The following is a 20,244-nucleotide window of genomic DNA, read 5'->3' as shown; positions in this document are numbered from 1 at the left end:
CCGGCCCCGCGAGGCCGTACGGCTCAAGCGACCACGTTAGGTTGCGTTTGCCGCATGGAGTCGCATGCTCGTGGGACAGGCCCTTTAGGCAGCAACTCTACCGCTGCGCCACCGTGACCATTATGTACAATACATACTCCTAGATCCGTCTGCTCTGCAACATTCCCCAGAGTCCTGCCATTGTGAAGGTCCTGCCCTGATTTTACAACACCTCGCACTTATCTGTATTAAACTCCGTTAACCATTCCTCAACCCACCTGCCGCGGACCGAGGACTCACTCACCAAGGGCGGAGGATCTGTCCGGAAGGCCCAGGATTGCCCACCATGGACTCCGATCTTGGTCACCACAGTCAGCTTAACCTGCTGAGCTCTGCACTGAAACTGTGTCACACACAGGCTGTGAGGTGTCCGTTTTCAAAAACCTAACAACTGTTGGCCCAACTCTTAGTTCAACAATGCACTCTTCTGGTGTGTAATTATCAACAGACCCATACTTATGGTAAAGTTGAAGGATAAAGAGAGAACAATAACTTACTTGAAAATGTGTCATCATCACTGTCCCTTTATTCTAGCTTCAATGCAGAGCGAGAGAGAGTGCATTTAACATGCTCATAGTCTCAAAAAGTCTTCTATAATTTTAAGACAGGCATTGCCTCTCACCACCCGTCACTGTGGAAGATTGTTGTGATTTAATTGAAGTGTTTTGACGCAGTTAATGGTCTGAAAGGGTGGATACAGAAAAAGCAATTTCCTCTGGCAGGAAGCACATTAAAATTCAAGCTAGGAGTGATGCTGGGAGCCAATTCTTTAAACAAAGGCTAATAGAAACAAAGTGGAACAAAGTAAAATTAAGAGATGAGACATAACATGACTGAAATACAACTCAGAAACATATTTGCCTAAAATCCTTTTCATAGTGAAATGCCTTCAATCAATTTACAGGAGTGTTTGCCAGCAAACATTGATACTGAGGAGCATTAGAAAATATTAGGACAAGATATTAGAATCGTAAAGTGCTTCGTAGGCAGAAAGCTATAGAGAATGAACCACAGCCATCTGTGATAGGATAGTGGAAACTTCTTCAAGGGTCACCATTTTATTGTACGAAAGAAGCATGTCTGTGCCTAAGATCCTGAGAGCTAAACCAGCTTTGGCTATGTTCTTGGCAGGGTCACCCAAGGTGGGCAGGTGAAGGGGAGGTTCCTCACAAAGCATGGCCCAAGAAGATGACATCAATGGTGAAACAAGCAGAGGACAGTAGCTGACCAGGTGGAACACCACGATGACTGAAAATGCAGAAGGCTGTAGCAGAGAGAATTGCAACCGTTGTGGAGTCCATGCTGTTGGACCCAAATCTGTTTCTGTCAAGGAGCATATGGTGGCAGTCTGTGGACTGGTCTACCCACTTTAGAAGATGTCATACACAGGGTTCTCTGGAGGGAATACCACTTGCACATCCCTCTGCAATAAAGTCTGTGCCTTCAGGATCGGCGTCTTCAGCCATCTCAAAATCAACATAAATGGCCCACCAGGACAACCATAACCGATCGTCGGTGATGTTGAATGGAAACTAGATGGCTTAAGAGGTTTACTAAACTGAAGGACACTGGGATTCAAGAGCTTTGTGGGACTGGTGGAGATAAGAAGGTTACGACGTGAAAAGTTGGAAGTAAATGAAAATTATTGCTGGACTAAGAGCTAAAGTTAGTTGAAGGCTAAGGACGATACAATACATAGTCTTGGACTCTATTCTGTGTCACCTCCCCACCTCATCACAACATAATTGCCTGTACCTGTCAGATTTTCCATCCTTCAGTTACCCCCTTACCACACCACCTGTTCCCTGGGGCAGAATTATAAGTAGGGTTCCCCTGATACTGACTTTCCACACAACCAGCCTTCGCATTCGATGTATTGTCCTTCATGATTTCCAGCATCTCCAACATGATTCCTGTCACATCTTCCTCTCCTCCGCTTTCTGCATTTCACAGCGAACATTCATTTCTCAACTCCCTAGCCGATTCTTCTGCCCCCATCCACCACGCCCTGTCCCATGACACCTTTTGATGCAACCATGGGAGATGCAATACCTGTTCACTCCCTTCCTAACGTCCAAGGTGGAAACAATCATTACTGCTGAAACAGCGGTTCACTTGCGCTTGTTCCAATCTACCTTCTGCATTCAGTGTTCAAAATGTGGCCCTCTCTACATTGGAGAAATCAAATGCAGATTGGATGAACGCTTTGTGGAGTACTGTGCCTCATCCGCAGGGGTGATCCTGACCTTCCTGTTGCATGTCCTTTAATTCTCATTGCAAGCCCATTCCCAATCCGATTTGTCTGTGCATGGCCTCTTCCACTGCCATAATGAGGCCAAACATAAACTGCAATATTTTGCAACACCTTTGAAGGCAACTGGCAAAAAGAAAAAAAAGATTTTATCATGATAAAACCGTGATGGAGTGTGTCAAATTTGATTTTCAAAAAACAAAAACAAAACTCGGTACCTGAAAGAAAAAGCAAAATGCTTAGGCGAGAAGAAAAGCGTAGACTGAGAATAACTATTTTTTGAAAGAGTCAGCACATATTTGAAGGGTTGAATGGGCTACTTTCACGCTGCGCAATTTGATTCTTTAAACTTCGTCAACCTCTGAGTTTTCAGATCTAATTGTAATGTTATACAGTCCAACTTGGCTGTGGACGGGGCTGAGGCAGCATAAACTCAGGCACAGAAAAACATTCACACTCAACAATTGTGAGCCGGCCCGTTTGCGGGGTTCGGTGAGCCGCGGGACTGTTTGTGCCATCGCCCGGTGGGGAATCGCCTCAGCGCAGAGGGAGAAGAGGAGGGAAGGGACTGCAGCCCTAAGATTTTTGCCTCCACCACAGTGAGGAGGTGCTTGGAGGATACACTGTGGTGGATGTTAATTTGTGTTTATTGTTGTTTATTATTGTATGATTGTATGTATGACTGCAGGCACGAAATTTCGTTCAGACCGTAAGGTCTGAATGACAATAAAGGTATTCTATTCTATTCTATTCTTCTATTTTCACATTGTGGTCCGTTCAATCAGCCAAAACCATGTTTCCACATGTATGCTTTTATCAAAACCCAAATTTAAAACGGAATTTGTCGGTAGATTTTTTGTTGATGGAGGTGGTTAATATATTATTTGTGACAAACAAATGTCTCTTGCCACTTATCAACCAAGCTTGAATGAAATCTTTGGAAATGATTGCCAATATTGCCCAACTATCAAGCCTGTGCACAGTGCATTCAGAGTTTCTGATAGACATGCTTTGTAATCTGTGTGCATGTTTATAAGGTTTAATGCAAATGCATTTCTCTATGAATAAAATGCTTCGGAGATTCCACAATGATTAAGAAGATCATGACAGATCCATGATTGTCAAGTGATTAATAGGTTCAAAGGGCCATTCTGTGTTTGTTTTACTTTGCATAAAAATGTAGCAATCCTTCATTATATCCACATTTATCACTCAATGACTTGCTTTAAATGATTATGTGGTAGAAAGAAATATACTTGGTTTGATTTTACATACTATGCATTTACACATTCAAAAATGTTTCAATGAAATCTACATCCTGCAATGTTATTGCAAGGCAGCAGTCCCAACATTGTCTAGGTCTTGGTGCAAAGGAAAACATTCTTTAACCGAAGAATTGAACTGAATACTGTACAATCAACATCTCACGTGGCCTCATAATGGATGAAAGTCATTGAGGGAACATGTGAGGTTGGTCAGTCTTAAGTCTGGGCTGGTACAATTGGTTCCAACAATAAACACAATCATCTTCCTTTGTTTAAGTATACCATGAACAAGGACTCCTATATTTAAAAAACGCATTATTGTGACATGGTCAAACATTGCATTCATTTCAAGGGTGTTCACTCTTGACCAACTCATGAACACAGTTACTTTAACCGTGCGTGTGCCAAGGCTATAATGAAATCTGGAACCAAGTGCTGTTGACATATTCAGGACAGCAAGCGAATTGGCATGTGCCACATAATAATATTGTTGAAAATGTTTTATTTTCCTGATGTCTGAGAAGAGACTAACAATTGGCTAGACTGAATTAGATTTATCCTGTGTTTTGGGGACAGAACGTACCTGGGCAATATTCTGAATTAGATGCCCATGTTGGCCACCTAATGGCCAGCTAGATCTGATGCACAATTCTTCAGCACCATGGTCAAAACATTGTCTGGGCCAATAGCTTTTGCAGTAATCTGCCTTTCTTGATATCAAGTGCAGCAAAGATGGTTTTCCAGATGTTGAATCCTAGAGGAGGACATAATGGTTATTTCACTGGAAGATGGTAGCCAACTCTTCATATTGTCTTTTGCACTCAGGTACTCAGCTGTGCAACCACTGAGAATGGAAATGTTCACAGAGCATATTTTACCAGTTTACTGTTTCGCCAACATTTTCAACTTGATGCGTCAGAACTGTAAGGGGGCTCCGATAGTTTGTTGTCCATAAGTTCTCTGTAATGACGATTCTAGTCCCAGCAGTAATTGTAGCTTGCTGGTACATCACCAGTAATTCATATTCACTGCTTCCTATTTTCCAAAGCACCTGAATAAAGTCCTACTTGAAACAAATAACAATGCATCAAAATGAACCGTAAACTCTCTTCTGGTGAGAGGGCGAGGTGGATTACTACCTTCAATTATTACGGAATTGCAGTCAGCACAATTAGTAAAGTCCAGGCATTTCAGTGCTTTTAATGTTCATTCCTTACAAAAAAGATCAAACACAGACACATTTCCTCCTCACAAGCAAAGGATGACGTTATGGGTCAGGTTAGATACTGTGCAAGGCCGCAGTATACAAGATGAATCAATCAAAACACAGGTGCACATTCATCAAAAAGGAGTCAATAACAAAATCATGCATTGGATTGTTTAGCTATAATTTAGTATCTTTTTTTTAATCAAATACCTTTAGTCAAATAAATCACGAGGAGCTTTCCCCAAATGAGTCAGGCATGAGAAGGAGCTCCCAGTTTCAGAATCGGATGAAGGTTGCATCAATCTGTCGCACAGAGGGAAGGGACAAGATTACTTTGCGCCGATAATGTGGGTCCTTTTGCAGTGGGTTGCCCTCAAGATACACCGTCTGTAGCTCCTTGGCATTCTTTAACTCGTCTAGGTCACTCCATTGATCAATTAAATTATCGTTCATCTGCAAATTCAATGGAAAGAAATGTTCAAACACAAAGCAGGTAAATGATGTTGGCAACAATTTAAAATAAAATACCGTCAGAGGATTCATAAGATTATCATTCCTCCTTCATGAATTTAAAGTTATCACAGGAGGAAGCAAGTGAATTCACAGATGGTTCCCTATCGTTGAGCAATACCTCTCACTCTAACCCTAACCCGTGTTGATTCATTTGGAGCACGAGGAAAAGTATATTAAAATAAAAGCACAAATTAGTCATAAAACTGTCAGAAAACAGGAAAAGAAAAAATGTGTGAGTAAAGCTTTAGAGTAGAATAGGTAGGGTATCCGGTAAAAATAGGTGTTCATATACAAAGTTAAGGATTACAAGGAATAAAATGAATGAACTGTCGCTACAAATGTAGCCTGGTGTGACGTGGCAGCCACTGCTGAGGCATAGCTATCAGACAGTCAGGATTGGGAGCAAAATATACCAGACTCAGGAAGGATAAGAGAAAATCCAAGGAGTATCTTCCATACCTGCCCCCTTATCCAAGTGACCGAGTACCTAAAAAACACAGCCCAAGACAGTAGTGGATGCAGAATCACTGACAGCATTTTGTAAAGTCTGGATGAGCACCTAAAAATCACACAGGCATAGAAGGCCATTGGGCAAGCGCTGGTAGATTTGATTAATACTGATGGGTGCCCACAGGTCAACATGGATGGAATGGGGAGAATGGCTTGTATGCATGCTGCACGACACTATCGTGGAAGGAGAAGCGTCATAATGGTTTGAGGGCAGCACAGCCGCGCAGTGGTAGAGTTGCTGCCTTACGGCGTCAGAGACTCGGGTTCAATCCTGACTGCGGGTGCTGTCTGTATGGAGTTTGTATCTTCTCCCTGTGACCGTGTGGGTTTTTCCGCCACATCCCCAAAACGTGCAGGTTTTTCCGCCACATCCCCAAAACGTGCAGGTTTGTAGGTTAATTGGCCTCAGTAAATGGTCCCGAGCGTGTAGGATAAAACTCGTGTACAGGTGATGGTTTGGCGGCGCAGACTCGGTAAGCCAAAGGGCCTGCTTCCATGTTGTGATGAATGATAAAAAACTTCAATGGTGGAGAGAATGTAGGTGGGTTATGGAGATTAAGTAGAATTAAGACATAAAATAGGGCTCAAAACTTGAGAATCTTGAGTGAAGAGTCCCTGACAGCAACTGTAATACAACTCCCTCTGCAGGGCCCCGCCATTCACACCCAAAATGGAACATCTCGCACTTCTCTGTATTAAACTACATTAACCATTCCTCAACCCATGTACCCAACTGATCAAGATCATGCTGTAATTTTTTTTAAGTATATACAAAGTAATTAAATAATCATTATTTTTAATGGAAATTTAAATTATTATAAAACTTGAGATTAGCAGAATACCTCCCATCAGAAATGTTCTAAATCTCTATCATAATATTTAGATTTATTTCCTGCACCAAAATGTATAGGAACTAACCGAACGAATCCATTTTAGATTCTGTAATCAGTGATGAGCGAGACTGAATTGTTACTTTTTAATAATACAATTGAGTTGAAGGTATTGCTTGAAAATATGAAACATAAGACAGTGATGATGAGTTTAAGAAGGAACTGCAGATGCTGGAAAATCGAAGGTACACAAAAATGCTGGAGAAACTCAGCGGGTGCAGCAGCATCTATGGAGCGAAGGAAATAGACAACGTTTCGGGCCGAAACCGGTCGTTGCTGGTCTGAAGAAGGGTTTTGGCCTGAAACGTTGCCTCTTTCTCCTTCACTCCATAGATGCTGCTGCACCCGCTGAGTTTCTCCAGCATTTTTGTGTACAGTGGTGATGATTCTGGATTTAAAGTAGGCTGCTTATCAGGATGATCTAGAAGACTGCCCACAGAAAACTGGGCAAATATGTTAAAAAAAATTGAATGCATTAAGTATTCAAAGAATATGATTCAGAATAGTTAATCCCTCAAAAAGAATTAAATTGCAAGACAAAAAAAAACAGCCACTGATAAGAACATAGCCCTCAAAGATGAAAACAGTTAAATGTGTAATGTCGAGTTATCAAAGGAGATTGATGAAGGTAAGGCAGTAAATGTTGTCGACATGGAAAAGATCTTACATGGAAGTTTAAGGCACACGGGATTCATAATTGGTTTGTTAAATGGCACAGGGTAGAGGTCGAAGGATATTTTCCTGATTGGAAATCTGTGACTAGTGTGCCACAGGGATAGGTGATGGAACTTGTGCTGTTTATGTTCTGTATTAATGAATTGAATGAACATAAAAATTGGTGGTGTTGAGGGCAGTGAGGAAGGTTGTTAAATACTACAGCAGGATATAGATCGGATGGAAAGTTGTGAGGAGCTTATTTCAATGCTGTATGACTTTATCACAGCCCCTGATGAATGAGCAAACCTACAAAGAATAATGGGCAACAATTAAAGAATGCATGAAAGGGAACTTTCCCTGGGATACTGAAATCAACAAGGTCTCTTACAATTTTAGTACAGGTAGTAGCATTGTGAGACGTATAAAACTGGTGTCAGTCATTTGTAAATTAAACAAAAATGGTAGCCAAGTCAGGATATTTGTTCATTATTTTGCAGCAATGTGTTACAGGAAGAGGATATCAAGCCAGACATCCTGAGGGAACTAATGTTGCGTGCCCTTCCTAGATTTACAACATTGATGTAAAGTAACAGAAGCAAGCACTACCACACAGCACCATATAGTTTCTATGGTATTTAAAAGTGAGAATCTTGGAAAATCTTGATACATTAGTAAGGTTCTCATGATTTGTGAAACATGCATTTACATTGAAAATGCTTTATGTTTCCATCTGCTCTAACTAAAACGAATGTGCAAAACCTGAAAATTAAAACTAAGCAACTTAACACTAGCAAATTTGCAGAGCTTATAATTAATCAATAAAAAATTCAGGTCATAAGTGATAGGAGAAGAATTAGACTGTCAGGTGTATTCTGCCATTCAATCATGGCTGATCTATCTTGCCCTCCTAATCCCATTCACCTGACTTCTCCCCATAACCCCAGACACCCATACTAATCAAGAATCTATCTATCTCTGCCTTAAAAATATCTATTGACTTGGTCTCCACAGCCTTCTGTGGCAAAGAATTCCACAGATTCACCATCCTCTGTGTGTCCAGTGGCGGTTCGGCAGCGCTGGATTCGAACCTGGCTGCGGATAGGGCGTGTGTCTGTATATGCGCAGCTACTGAGCTGCCGGGAAATGTTTATCGCGAGTGACCTATGACCTGGGCATGCGCAGTTGGAATACCAAACTCGCTTAATCTGAGACTTTCCCACTAATGGAAACTTCGTCTACACATCCACTCTATCCAAGCCTTTCCCTATTCAGTATGTTTCAATGAGGTCCCTCCTCATTCTTCTAAACCCCAGTGAGTACAGACCCAGTGCCATCAAACGCTCATCATATATTAACCCACTGGGATAATTCTCATAAACCTCGTCTGGACCCTCCATGGCCTGCACATCCTTCCTCAGATACGGTGCCCAAAATTGCTCACAATACTCCAAATGTGGCCTGACCAGCGCTTTATAGAGCCTCAGCAATACATCCCTGTTTGCGTTTGCCTTCTTTGCCACCAATTCGACTTGCAGATTAACATTTTGGGAATCCTGCACCAGCATCCTCAAGTCCCTTTGCACCTCCAATTTCTGGATTCTCTCCCCATTTAGAAAATAGTCTATGCCTTTATTCCTACTACCAAAATGCATGACTCCACACTTTGTTACACTATATTCCATTTGCCACTTCTCTGCCCACTCTCCCAACCTGTCCAAGTCCTTCTGCAGTGTCCCTGCTTTCTCTGTATTTCCTTCCCCTCCACCTATTTTCGTATCATCCGTAAACTTGGTCACAAAGTCTTCAATCCTCTCATCCAAATCATTAATATATATCACAAAGAGGAGCAGACTAAGCATCGACCCCTGCAGAACTCTGCTAGTCATTGGCAGCCAACCAGAAACCCCCCCCCCCCCCTTATTGCCACTCTTTGTCTTCTGCCAACCTGCTATCCATGCTAGTATCTGCCCTTTGATACCATGGGCTCTCATCTTCCTTAGCAACCTTACGTGTGGCACCTTATCAAAGACTTTCTGAAAATCTAGGTAAACGATATCCACCGACTCTCCTTTGTCTGTCCTACTCTTTATTTATTCCAGCAGATTCGTCAGGCAAGATCTCCCCTTCACAAAACCATGTTGACTTCGGTCTATTTTATCATGAATTTCTAAGTACTCCTTAACCTCATCCTTTATAATGGACTCTAAAATCTTACTAACCACTGAAGTCAGACTAACCGGCCTATAGTTCCCACAATATTGCTTTGCTCCCTTCTTGTACAGCAGGGTAATATTGGTAATTTTCCAATCGTCTGGAACCACTCCTGAATCTAGTGCTTTTTGAAATATCACTATTAATGCCTCTACAAACTCTAAAGCCATAGAAAGAATAAGTATTGATTTTTAAGGAGTAATGCTTGATGAATCTGATAGAACTTTTTTGAAATCACTGTCAGAACAGAAAAAAGTTCACAGTTACTTATCCAGACTTCCCAAATCTATGAAAGATTCCTATTGGCCAAAGAATTGAAAGGAGATTAGTAGCTAGCTAGGAAATTGTCTGGTCTACATCGGACAGAATACAAACAGTACTCAAATTGTTAAGAAATGATTAATGTCCCAGAAGGATGCCAGCAACACAATTGTCCATCTTGTTTACAAACAAGAAGTCGGTCTTATCTCGAATGTTTGATGATCTCTATTGCACCATCTTTCAGTGTTCCCATCCGATAGACTGTCATTCCATTCAAATTCGATCTAAATATAGTTAAATATCTCCAAATGTAAGCTCATCTTCCGATTCCCCAAAGATTCCCCCCTCAGAACTTTACTCCTCTGTAATGGTCATATTGAATTTAACCATAAAACAGGAGCATCCCGTTTAATTGGGAGCCAATATTAAGCAGCAATATTGACACAAATTACCTCTGCTGTTCCTAAAATTGTTCAAGCCATGTTTTTAAATCATCCCTAAACTAAATTCTTATGTTCTTCTTTCCAATCTTTGATATGCTATCACTTGGTCAGCTCAAAGACATTTACTTTGTCCCATACTAAACTGCACATGTTTTTGTAAGAAAAACATAATTCTCTTTTCAAATACCCCCACAGCTTTCTCAAGTTAACAATCTCCTCCAGTCTTACATTCCATCCAAAATAATTGCACGCTCTAGCAGTACTTTCACTCTATAGACTCTAGGCCCCATCTTAAAAATAATTTCCAAGAACTCCCTGAATGCCGCACTCCTCTCCTTCAAAGGCCTTTCACGATAATCAAAATGTTATGGCACACAAGCCCATTTCAGAAACTTCTTTAGAAACAAGTTACTGCAGATACTGATTTACAAAGAAAGACACAAAGTGATAGAGTAACTCAGCAGGTTAGGCACCATTTCTGGAGAACATGGATCAATGATAATTCTGCTCTAGACTCTTCCAACTGAGAAGGGTCCCGATTCAAAACGTTACCTAGCCATGTTCTCCAGAGAACTATAATTCTCCAGTGAAAACTGTAGTCTGACTTCAGTGGTTGGTAAGATTTTAGAGTCCATCATAATGGATGAGGTTACGGAGTACTTAGACGTTTATGATATAATAGGGCAAAGTCAGCATGGTTTTGTGAAGGGGAGATCTTGCCTGACAAATTTGCTGAGTAGACAATGGGCCAAATGGCCTAATTCTGTTCCTATCACATGACATCAGATGTTGCCTGGTCCACTGAGTTACTCCAGCACCTATCTTTTTCAACAATGTATTTGATAGACCACCAATTGACTATATTCAACTTAAATAGAGTACGGGTACTTTAATCACCTGTCTTGGTAACTCTGATTATTTTCCCAACACCATCCGGTCAAGCAATTTGATTTCTTTCTTTTTTTAAACACTAATGGCTAGCTGCAAGCTTTTAACCATTTTTTTCATTTAAAATTATACCATTGCATAAAAAATAATTTCAATGATGGATCTGTTCCTCGAGAATTGGAAAATAAATCTGAACAAATAACCTTGAAGCCTGGATTTCAGATTAGAAATTTGTTTTAATAAACCTACCCAAAACTCCTGAAGTTCTGTGAGGTGACATATATTTTCAATCTTCTTGATCTGATTGTTTGCTATATCCAACGTGGTTAGTTTTTTCTGAAAAGAGAGGTCAGAAAAATAGATTAAATAGGAATGGCAGATGAACTTCAAAGTCTAAGAGTAATGATCTCCACAAAGTGGACTAGATTATTATAGTTTTCACAGACAACATAATCAGCAAATTAAGTTACAACATAACAGTAAAACAAATTGTTTTGACTACATAAAAAAAACTAATATGCACAACACACTGTGACACTTTGGCATGAAAATGTTTTCAAAAGCAGTGATTATTTAATTATCCAGTAGCATACATGTCTGAGGTTACTCATTAAAGGAGCACTGTAGAATCCTGAGATAGTAGCATACTACACGCTCCAATGCGTGGTAAATATAGACTTCCGGTGGCGACGCGAGCAGATGGCTGCTTAATTTCGAGCTCCCGATAGCAAGTTTAAAACTAGCCTCCCTTAATTCACTAGTTGCTACATAATTCACAGTTTTCTGTTTTGGAATGAGTGGGGGAGCGACAACTAGAAGTCAAAAGAAACGTGACGGACGAGAAAGAAAGAATTCACCGGAGATGGACAAAGCTCAAAGCTCAAAAGATGACTCAGCAGAAACCGTGCGCTCAATGCTACACAATATCAGTAAGGAAATACATGACTTCAGGACTGAATATAAAGTGGACTTACATAAATTTAAAGAAGAAATCAAAGAAGACATGAAAACCGAACTCAGAGTACTGAAGCAAGAAATATATCATAAACTTTCTGCAAACTCCAAACAAATCCACGCCCATGAAACTAGACTAAACAAAGCTGAAGCACGAATTGAAGAGGCTGAGACATGGCTGTGAAAAATGTGCTGTTTAAATCTATGAAAAAACAGAAAGCCATGCAAGAAAAACTGACTGATTTGGAAGGACGGTCTAGACGAAATAACATTCGCATCTACGGCGTACCTGAAGAGAAAGAAGGCAAATCTATGTCTGAATTTGTGGAGCAACTTTTAAAAACTGAATTCGTAATAACAACGGACACCAACGTACGGATCCAGCGCGCGCACAGAGCTTTGGCCCGCAAACCGGGAGGTAATTCACCACCTAGGTCTATAGTGGTAAATTTCCTGGAGTTTAATACCAAAGAAATGGTATTGAAAAAGGCCTGGGGAAAGAAGATAATGATTGATGGGCGACGTCTATCATTTGACCACGACTATGCAATGGAGGTTGTCCAGAAGCGCAAGGCATATAAGGGAATAAAGAGGGCCCTGAAGGAGAGAGGTATCCGCTTCCAGACCCCGCTGGACAAGATGCGTATTCACTGGGACTCAGGAACATGCACATATCATAGTGCACAAGACGCAACGCAGGAATTGAGGAGGAGAGGCTACTCTGTGGAGACACCTGATTACAGCGCTGAGGAGCTGGCGGACCCAGAGATGGAGCGTCTTCTCCAGGCTTTGACATGGCAGAGAGTTGGAAAGAGGAGCGAAGATGAGAGTGAGACAGCAAGAGAGCGACTACAGGAGTCTGAGCAGACCCCATCCAACTAGCTTTTATTGTGTCACAAATTCTTTTGGACTAAAAAATAAGTGCTATCGGATGACGTTGGACGATACTAGGATGCGTGAAATGGAGTGTTTCACCTCTAGTGAGGGGCCCTCTGGGAGGAGGCTTTACCCTATACCTGCCAACTGGCTCAGGGTGGAAAGGAATCACCCTTACTTGGAAGTCAACTGTTTTTTCTTTTCTTTTCTTTTTTTTATTTGGCACATGTTGTCCAGATGTTCTGACCTGCACAGATTCAAGTTATCTGGAGGTTTATGAATGCAAGACAGGAGTAGGTAAATTAAATGTCACGTAATACTATCAAATTGGTGTCACTCAATGTAAATGGGATGAATAATCCAGTTAAATGGAGCAAGGTCCTGGCTAAACTGAAAAAAGAAAAGGCCCAGGTACTATTTTTACAAGAAACCCACCTGCCTCAACAAGAACATGAGAAACTAAAACGCTTTGGCTTTAGAAATGCATTTTATAGTTCCTATAAAACTAGCCAAAGGAGGGGAGTGGCTATCCTTATTACAAATGCAGTCCAATTTGAATGCCATAAAGAAGTCAGGGACAAAGAGGGAAGGTATGTATTAGTTAAAGGAAAGTTGGAAAACAAAGTTGTGACACTGATCAATGTATATGCCCCCCCAGAGAGTACCAAATGTTTTTTCAAAACTCTGTTTGACATTATTGCTTTAGAGACTGAAGGTATTTTGATATGTGGAGGGGACTTCAATGTGGTCATGAATCATAATTTGGATACAACAAGCCTAAAAAAACCCAAGATGCATCTGACCAAGTTTATTAACACATCAGTACAGGAAATGGGCCTAATTGATGTTTGGAGAGAACTTCACCCTTTAGAAAGGGACTACACACACTATTCAGTACCTCACTCAGTCTACTCCAGGATTGACTACTTTTTAATGAATACGGGTGAAAGTCATAGGATCACAGAGTGTAAAATCGGGGTGGCAGATGTATCTGATCACAGTACGATCAGCTTGACAGGTCACCTGAATAGTAGAAAAAGAAATACTGTTTGGAGGCTCAATGTGGGTATTTTGAATAATAAGGCAAATGTGGAACAAATAAGGGAAGAGATAAAAAGGTACATAGAAGGGAATGATAACGGGGATGTGGATCCTGTAATACTGTGGGATGCTATGAAGGCAGTTATACGTGGAAAGCTGATCGCCCTGACATCATCACAAAAAAAGGCCCGGCTAGCTACGTATGAACATAAAGTAGAAAAACTGTAAGAATTGGAGAAAAAACATAAAAACATACAGGATCAGTTGGTACTAAAACAGATTAAGGAAAAAAGGGAGGAGATAGATGAGATCCTCAGGGGAGATATGGAAAAAAGGGCAAGATTCGTAAAGCAGACCTATTATGAAGCAGGTCCAAAAGCAACTAGACTCCTGGCCAGACGCCTGCGTAAACAGCAGGCCTCTAATACAATTCATAAAATAAGAGATCCTAAAACCAATCAATTATCACATGAGCCAGATGAGATAGAAAGAATATTTGAAGAATACTATAAGAAACTCTATTCTAAACCACCATCAGCTGACGAAAGGACAATGAGAAGTTTTCTTAACTCACTTGATCTGCCATCCATTGGTGAGACACAAAATAATACCATTACGTCACAATTTACAGTTAAGGAGCTGGAAGCTGCAATCAGTAGACTCAAGGCTAGTAAATCACCAGGCAGTGATGGGTTTCCACCAGAATGGTACAAGGCCTTTAAGAAAGAGCTAACACCTCTGCTCCTGTCTTGCTTTAACTGGACCATTAAAGAGGGCAGGGCTCCCCCATCATGGAAGGAAGCAATTATTACCATTTTACCCAAGGAAGGCAAAGACAAAGAGCAATGTAAAAAATTCAGGCCAATTTCAATTTTAAAAGTAGACTACAAACTATTTACCTCAATCATTTGCAAAAGACTCGAGACTTTTGTACCAGATCTGATTAATGAAGACCAAACTGGATTTATTCGGGGGCGTCAAACACAGGATAATATTAGAAGAACCCTCCACATTGTGGATAATGCTCAAAAAAAGGATACAAATATGGTCCTGGTCAGTTTAGATGCAGAAAAAGCCTTTGATCGTGTTAGTTGGGTATTCTTATATGAAGTACTGAGGAGATTTGGTTTCAATGAAGATGCAATTCGGTGTATTAAAACAGTATATCAGGAGCCTACAGCTAGGATTAAGGTAAATGGAAACATATCAAAAAGAGAGGGGCACAAGGCAAGGATGCTGTCTTTCTCCTACTCTCTTCGATTTGTATATCGAACCCTTAGCACAAGCAATAAGGCAGAGAGAAGACCTGCAGGGGGTCAAAATAGGGGGGAAAGAACATATAATTGGTCTTTTCACTGATGATATCATTATTTTTCTTGAACAACCAGATATGTGTCTCCCAAATCTAATGAACCTATTTGAAACATATGGATACTACTCAGGGTATAAATTGAATATAACAAAAACACAAATTCTTTCATTCAATTATTCTCCATCCCAACAAATCAGAGATGCATATAATCTGAAATGGAACTCTAAAACGATGCAGTATCTTGGTGTAACTATAACCAAAACACTTTCCAACTTGTTTGAAACTAATTATAACAAAATTGAAGAAAACATCAAAAAGGATGTTGAGAGGTGGTCGACCCTTCCTCTAGACTTCAGTGCCAGAATACAAACGGTAAAAATGAATATCCTACCTAAACTACTATATTTATTCCAATCTCTCCCAATTAATGTTCCCCGAGATAAATTCATAGCCTGGGATAAAATGATCTCTAGATTCATTTGGAATAGCAAAAAAACAAGAATAAAATTAACAACACTTCAACTGCTGAACAGCAAGGGTGGAATGGCTTTACCAAATCTGAAGAAATACTTTTATGCAGCTCAACTCAGACCTCTGGCTTGTTGGTGTAGACCTGATTATGAATCTCGATGGAAAGAAATGGAAAGGGAGATACAGGGTTACCAGACCCAGATTTTGGTGGGAGACAAATATCTGAGAGGGGCTTTGAGACATGCTATAGATCCAATAGTAGCATTTACGTTAGAAATATGGAATGTTATAGTGGAAAAATACAAATTAAAAAGAGGGGTTCACGCATTGAAGTGGTTCGCATATGACTCAAAGTTTAAGCCAGGGGTGTATGATTCAAAATTCAAAGAATGGGCACAAAAAGGCATAACGGCAATGTATACAGTTTCAGAAAATGGCGAGTTTATGAGCTTCCAAGATTTAAAGTCAAAGTATGGTCTCGAAAACAAAGATTTTTTTAGATACTTGCAATTAAGAGACTACTTTATAAAAGAGATAAGGCCAGAACTAGATGAAACTTCAAATAATGTGATCAAGGTGATTGTGGATGCATACAAACAGAAGGGGTCTCGGGTCATCTCTGCTTTCTACCAAGCTCTGGTGGAAAGCGGGGGAGAATCAACGCTCTACATAAAAACAAAATGGGAAGCAGAATTAAAGATTCAAATAACAGAAGAAGAATGGTATCAAATGTGTGAAACACAATGTTCATCCACAAGCTCACTAGTATGGAGAGAATTTTGTTGGAAGAATCTATCTCGCTTTTTTATAACACCCAAAATAAAAAGCAGACAACTTGCTGTCCAACAACACTGTTGGAGGCTGTGTGGGAGTACGGAGGCAGATAAGGCCATACTGGGAAAATGTTAATGCAGCTGTAAATAATATCTTGGGTTATAAAATCCCAAATACCTGCCCTGTGATGTATCTGGGGCGTATTAAAGATAGTGTAAAAATAGAAGATACATATTTGATTAAAGTTTTGCTTGCAGCAAGTAAGAAGGCCATTACCAGGCAGTGGCTTAATGAAAAAAGTCCAAAACAGGAACAGTGGTTAGAAATTGTGCGAGACATCTTTAATATGGAGAAATTGACATATTCCTTGAGAGTCAAGAATTCATTTGAGAAGATCTGGGAAAAATGGACTGTTTATTTGAGCCATGACACCAATTAGATAAATGCCGAGCTAGATATGGGAAGATTGCGTTATATAGAACTAGATGGTATGTTTGTATGAATGTTGAATTATCTCCAGATAACTAATCAATGTAATGGTTTTTCTTTTTTTAATTTGGTAAGTGAACCACACGGTCTTATTCCAATTTATTTTTTTATTTACTTCTTTTATTTTTTCTTCCCCCATCTACTTATTTTTTTTATTTTGATTGCTGTTTTTCTTACTTTGTTTTATTTATGGTGATGGTGTTGCACTGTTTTGAAAATATCTCTTAAAAATCAATAAACATTTAAGTGAAGAAAAATAGAAAACTTTGTTGATCTCAAGTTGCCAGAGCCAAGATCTACAAACATGCATAACAATGGACGGCACAGTAATGCAGCTGGTAGAGCTGATGCCTCACAGCACCAGAGTCTCTGGTATTTTATTTCATTCACATATTTAAACTATAATGTTTTATTCTTAATGTTTTAAGTTTTATTCTTAATGGTTTACTGTTTGTCGTGTTGTTACTTGCGAGCAGAGAACCAAGGTAAATTCCTTGTATGTGTACATACTTGGCCAATAAACGTATTCATTCATTCATCTTGACCTCGGCTGCTATCCGTGTGGAGTTTGCACGTTCTCCCTCATGGGTCTGCTTGCATGGATTTCCTCTGGGGACTCAGGTTTCTTCCCACATCCCAAAGACATGCAGGTTTGTAGGTTAATTGGCGCAATTGGTAAATTGCTCCTATTGTGTATAGGAGTGGATATGAAAGTGGGATAACAGAACTAGTGTGAAGGGGTGATCGATGGTCAGCGTGGATTGAAGGGCCTGTTTCCATGCTGTATCTTTCAATCAATCAATCAATCAATTTCACTGGAGTACAAATACCCCACGTTTTCCCAGCTCCCATTCAGGGCATGGACATGTAAGGTTTGGCAGAACCTAATGGGTAGCGTTTATCCCTCTCGTTCTCGTTTGTGGGTTTGTTCAATAACAGTATTTCAGTGAACTCCAAATTTACCCATTTCAAATAACTGATACACTAAATTACACTAAATTCTCAGATCAATGCTATGTTACTAGTATCAGTAATTGGATTGAGACTTCATACCCAGAGCCTTGTGCACAATTGCATGGGGAAATCTTAAAATTTAATCACAACTTAAACTACTGATCAGAAATAAGTAGTAGCCTCACCCCAGTTACAACCGAATCATTCTATATTATATATTAAATTTAGTACCTTATAGATTCAAGTTTTTGAAAAATTAATTCATATTTTCCACATTTTTCTATTTTCTTCAGAAGGAGACTATTCAGCCCTCCATGACTCAAAGAGCAATCATATCTATCCCATTTGGCACTTAATTTACTGTAACCTGTTCTTTTACACATCCATCAACTCCCTCTGCAATCCTCCTCCCACCAAATCACGAGGGGCCATGTACAATCAGCTATTAATCAGCACATAGAACAATACAACACATGACCTCGCCTTTCAGCCCACAATTTCTGTGGCAAGCATAATGCTAAGACAAACTTGCACATGATCCGTATCTTTCCATTCCCTGTATATCCTTGTGCCGATCAGAATTCTCTTAAATGTCACCACCATGTCTGCCTCCACCCCTACCCCTGGCAGCACGTTCCAGGCAGTCGCCACCCTCTTTGGGATGTGGAAGGAAACCAAAGTATTTGATGGTAAACCCACACAGTCACAGGGAGAGCACTAAAAACACCACAGGTCAATATTGGACCCAGGTCACTGAAGTTGTGAGGCAGTGATACTAACTGCTGTGCCATCTTTCCTGTATTTTCAGTTTTTCAGGTTTTATTGGAAAAAAAATACACTCAATATTAAAATGTCATAGTGTATGTACAATTGCTACTACTTTACATTTAAGATTTTAAAAATGCAAGTGTGATTAGAATGCACAATGTAAAAAACTATTACCCACTGCAACATGTATTTATCTTACCAAAGATTTAGTACATTTCAATTCAATCCTTGAAGGACATAGGTAAACACTAACAGAGGGTCTGTGACTCACGTTGTTCTCCAGGCCCTCAATCACCTCAATGCCATTGTGACTCATGTAAAGCTCTTGTAAATTGATCAGGCTTTGCATCCCCTCTATCTTTGTCAACCGATTGCTCTGGAAGAAAAGGTGCATCAAAACACCAACACAGGTACATTAACATATGCAATCAGTAGGTCAGCTACTAAAACTTTATTTCTAATCAGCTTGTGTCTGACACACACATCCATCAATATTTGTTCTCACCACAACTGCTTCGGTTTCCATTCAAGTACTTGGACATCACTGTTAAACTTTTGCTTCATGTTGTCAGACTTCAAACAGACATTTCATTTCCTCTCCTGACAAGTTACCCGTGTGTACAAAATGGCAGAGTAAGAGTTTGACTAGTTGAAATTATGAAGCTCTCAAGCACAAAGTACTTGTGAGCTTCTTCCTCACTAATCAAACAAGCTGATGCCTTGAATATGCAAAGGCTATTAACGTTTTTAGGTAATAAGAACTCTATGACTATAATAACAAGCTGCATCACAGTGGCAGAGTTTGAGCATTATCCACTTAATGACAAAGCGTTACTTTGCTCTGAATAGAGACTGTCAAAGGAATTCATTTCAATATTAACTATATTGTGCAATGATTACCTGTATACTGAGAACAGTGAGATTCGTCAGCCCATCCAAGTTCTGTAATTTTGTTATTTTGTTTTTACCCAAAAACAAAGTGTTAAGTTTCTTCAGATTGTCAATATTCTCCACAACCTGTCAAAATAAAGTTTTAAAAATCACACCGCCATCTCTCCACCACATTGATATCAGTTTTTGAATATTATTCCCTATCTTGTCACATTCAGACTTGGCTATGTAATTTATATGGTTTCATAAGTTTCAATTTCCACATCAACCCTTGATTCATAATCCTGTAAGGAACAGAGCTTTAAAGGGTAGTTTACATGATCACCACTTAATTAAAAAAGAGATGTATTGTGGCGCCATCTGGTGGTTGAGCCACATATAGATCGAACCCTCGTCAGTAGAGGTGGAACGGTCACGTGACTGAGTTTGGCGGGTGTTTGCGAGTGAAGATCGTCATCAGTCCACGGGTGTGTCCTACAGCAGCAGCAGAGACCTTGCTTGAGCTCTCACTTAACGCGCGTGTGTTTAACAGTTGTATTTGCCAATAAAGATAGTTTTATTCACAACGCATAAACTACT

General features: G+C 40.0%; 1 protein-coding gene across 4 annotated transcripts in view; it reads right to left on the bottom strand.

Moving 5' to 3' along the window:
• Positions 1-4,730: 4,730 nt before the first annotated feature.
• The window catches only part of ppp1r7 (protein phosphatase 1 regulatory subunit 7), a 33,134-nt gene continuing 17,620 nt past the window's right edge, over positions 4,731-20,244 (bottom strand). For 2 of the 4 annotated variants that reach the window (XM_033031611.1, XM_033031609.1), the window contains exons 7-10: positions 19,675-19,791; positions 19,028-19,150; positions 11,385-11,471; positions 4,731-5,215 (exon numbers count right to left, since the gene is read on the bottom strand). In XM_033031611.1, coding sequence (XP_032887502.1) covers positions 5,039-5,215; positions 11,385-11,471; positions 19,028-19,150; positions 19,675-19,791 — 504 coding nt within the window. In that variant the 3' untranslated portion in view covers positions 4,731-5,038. The remainder of the gene's footprint in view (positions 5,216-11,384; positions 11,472-19,027; positions 19,151-19,674; positions 19,792-20,244) is intronic. The other 2 variants (XM_033031610.1, XM_033031612.1) reach the window with 2 other exon arrangements.

Source organism: Amblyraja radiata, chromosome 13, assembly GCF_010909765.2.
Source record: "Amblyraja radiata isolate CabotCenter1 chromosome 13, sAmbRad1.1.pri, whole genome shotgun sequence".
NCBI lineage: Eukaryota > Metazoa > Chordata > Chondrichthyes > Rajiformes > Rajidae > Amblyraja > Amblyraja radiata.
The sequence above is the reverse complement of the archived record's forward strand: the minus strand, read 5'-3'. Positions and strand labels throughout refer to the sequence as shown.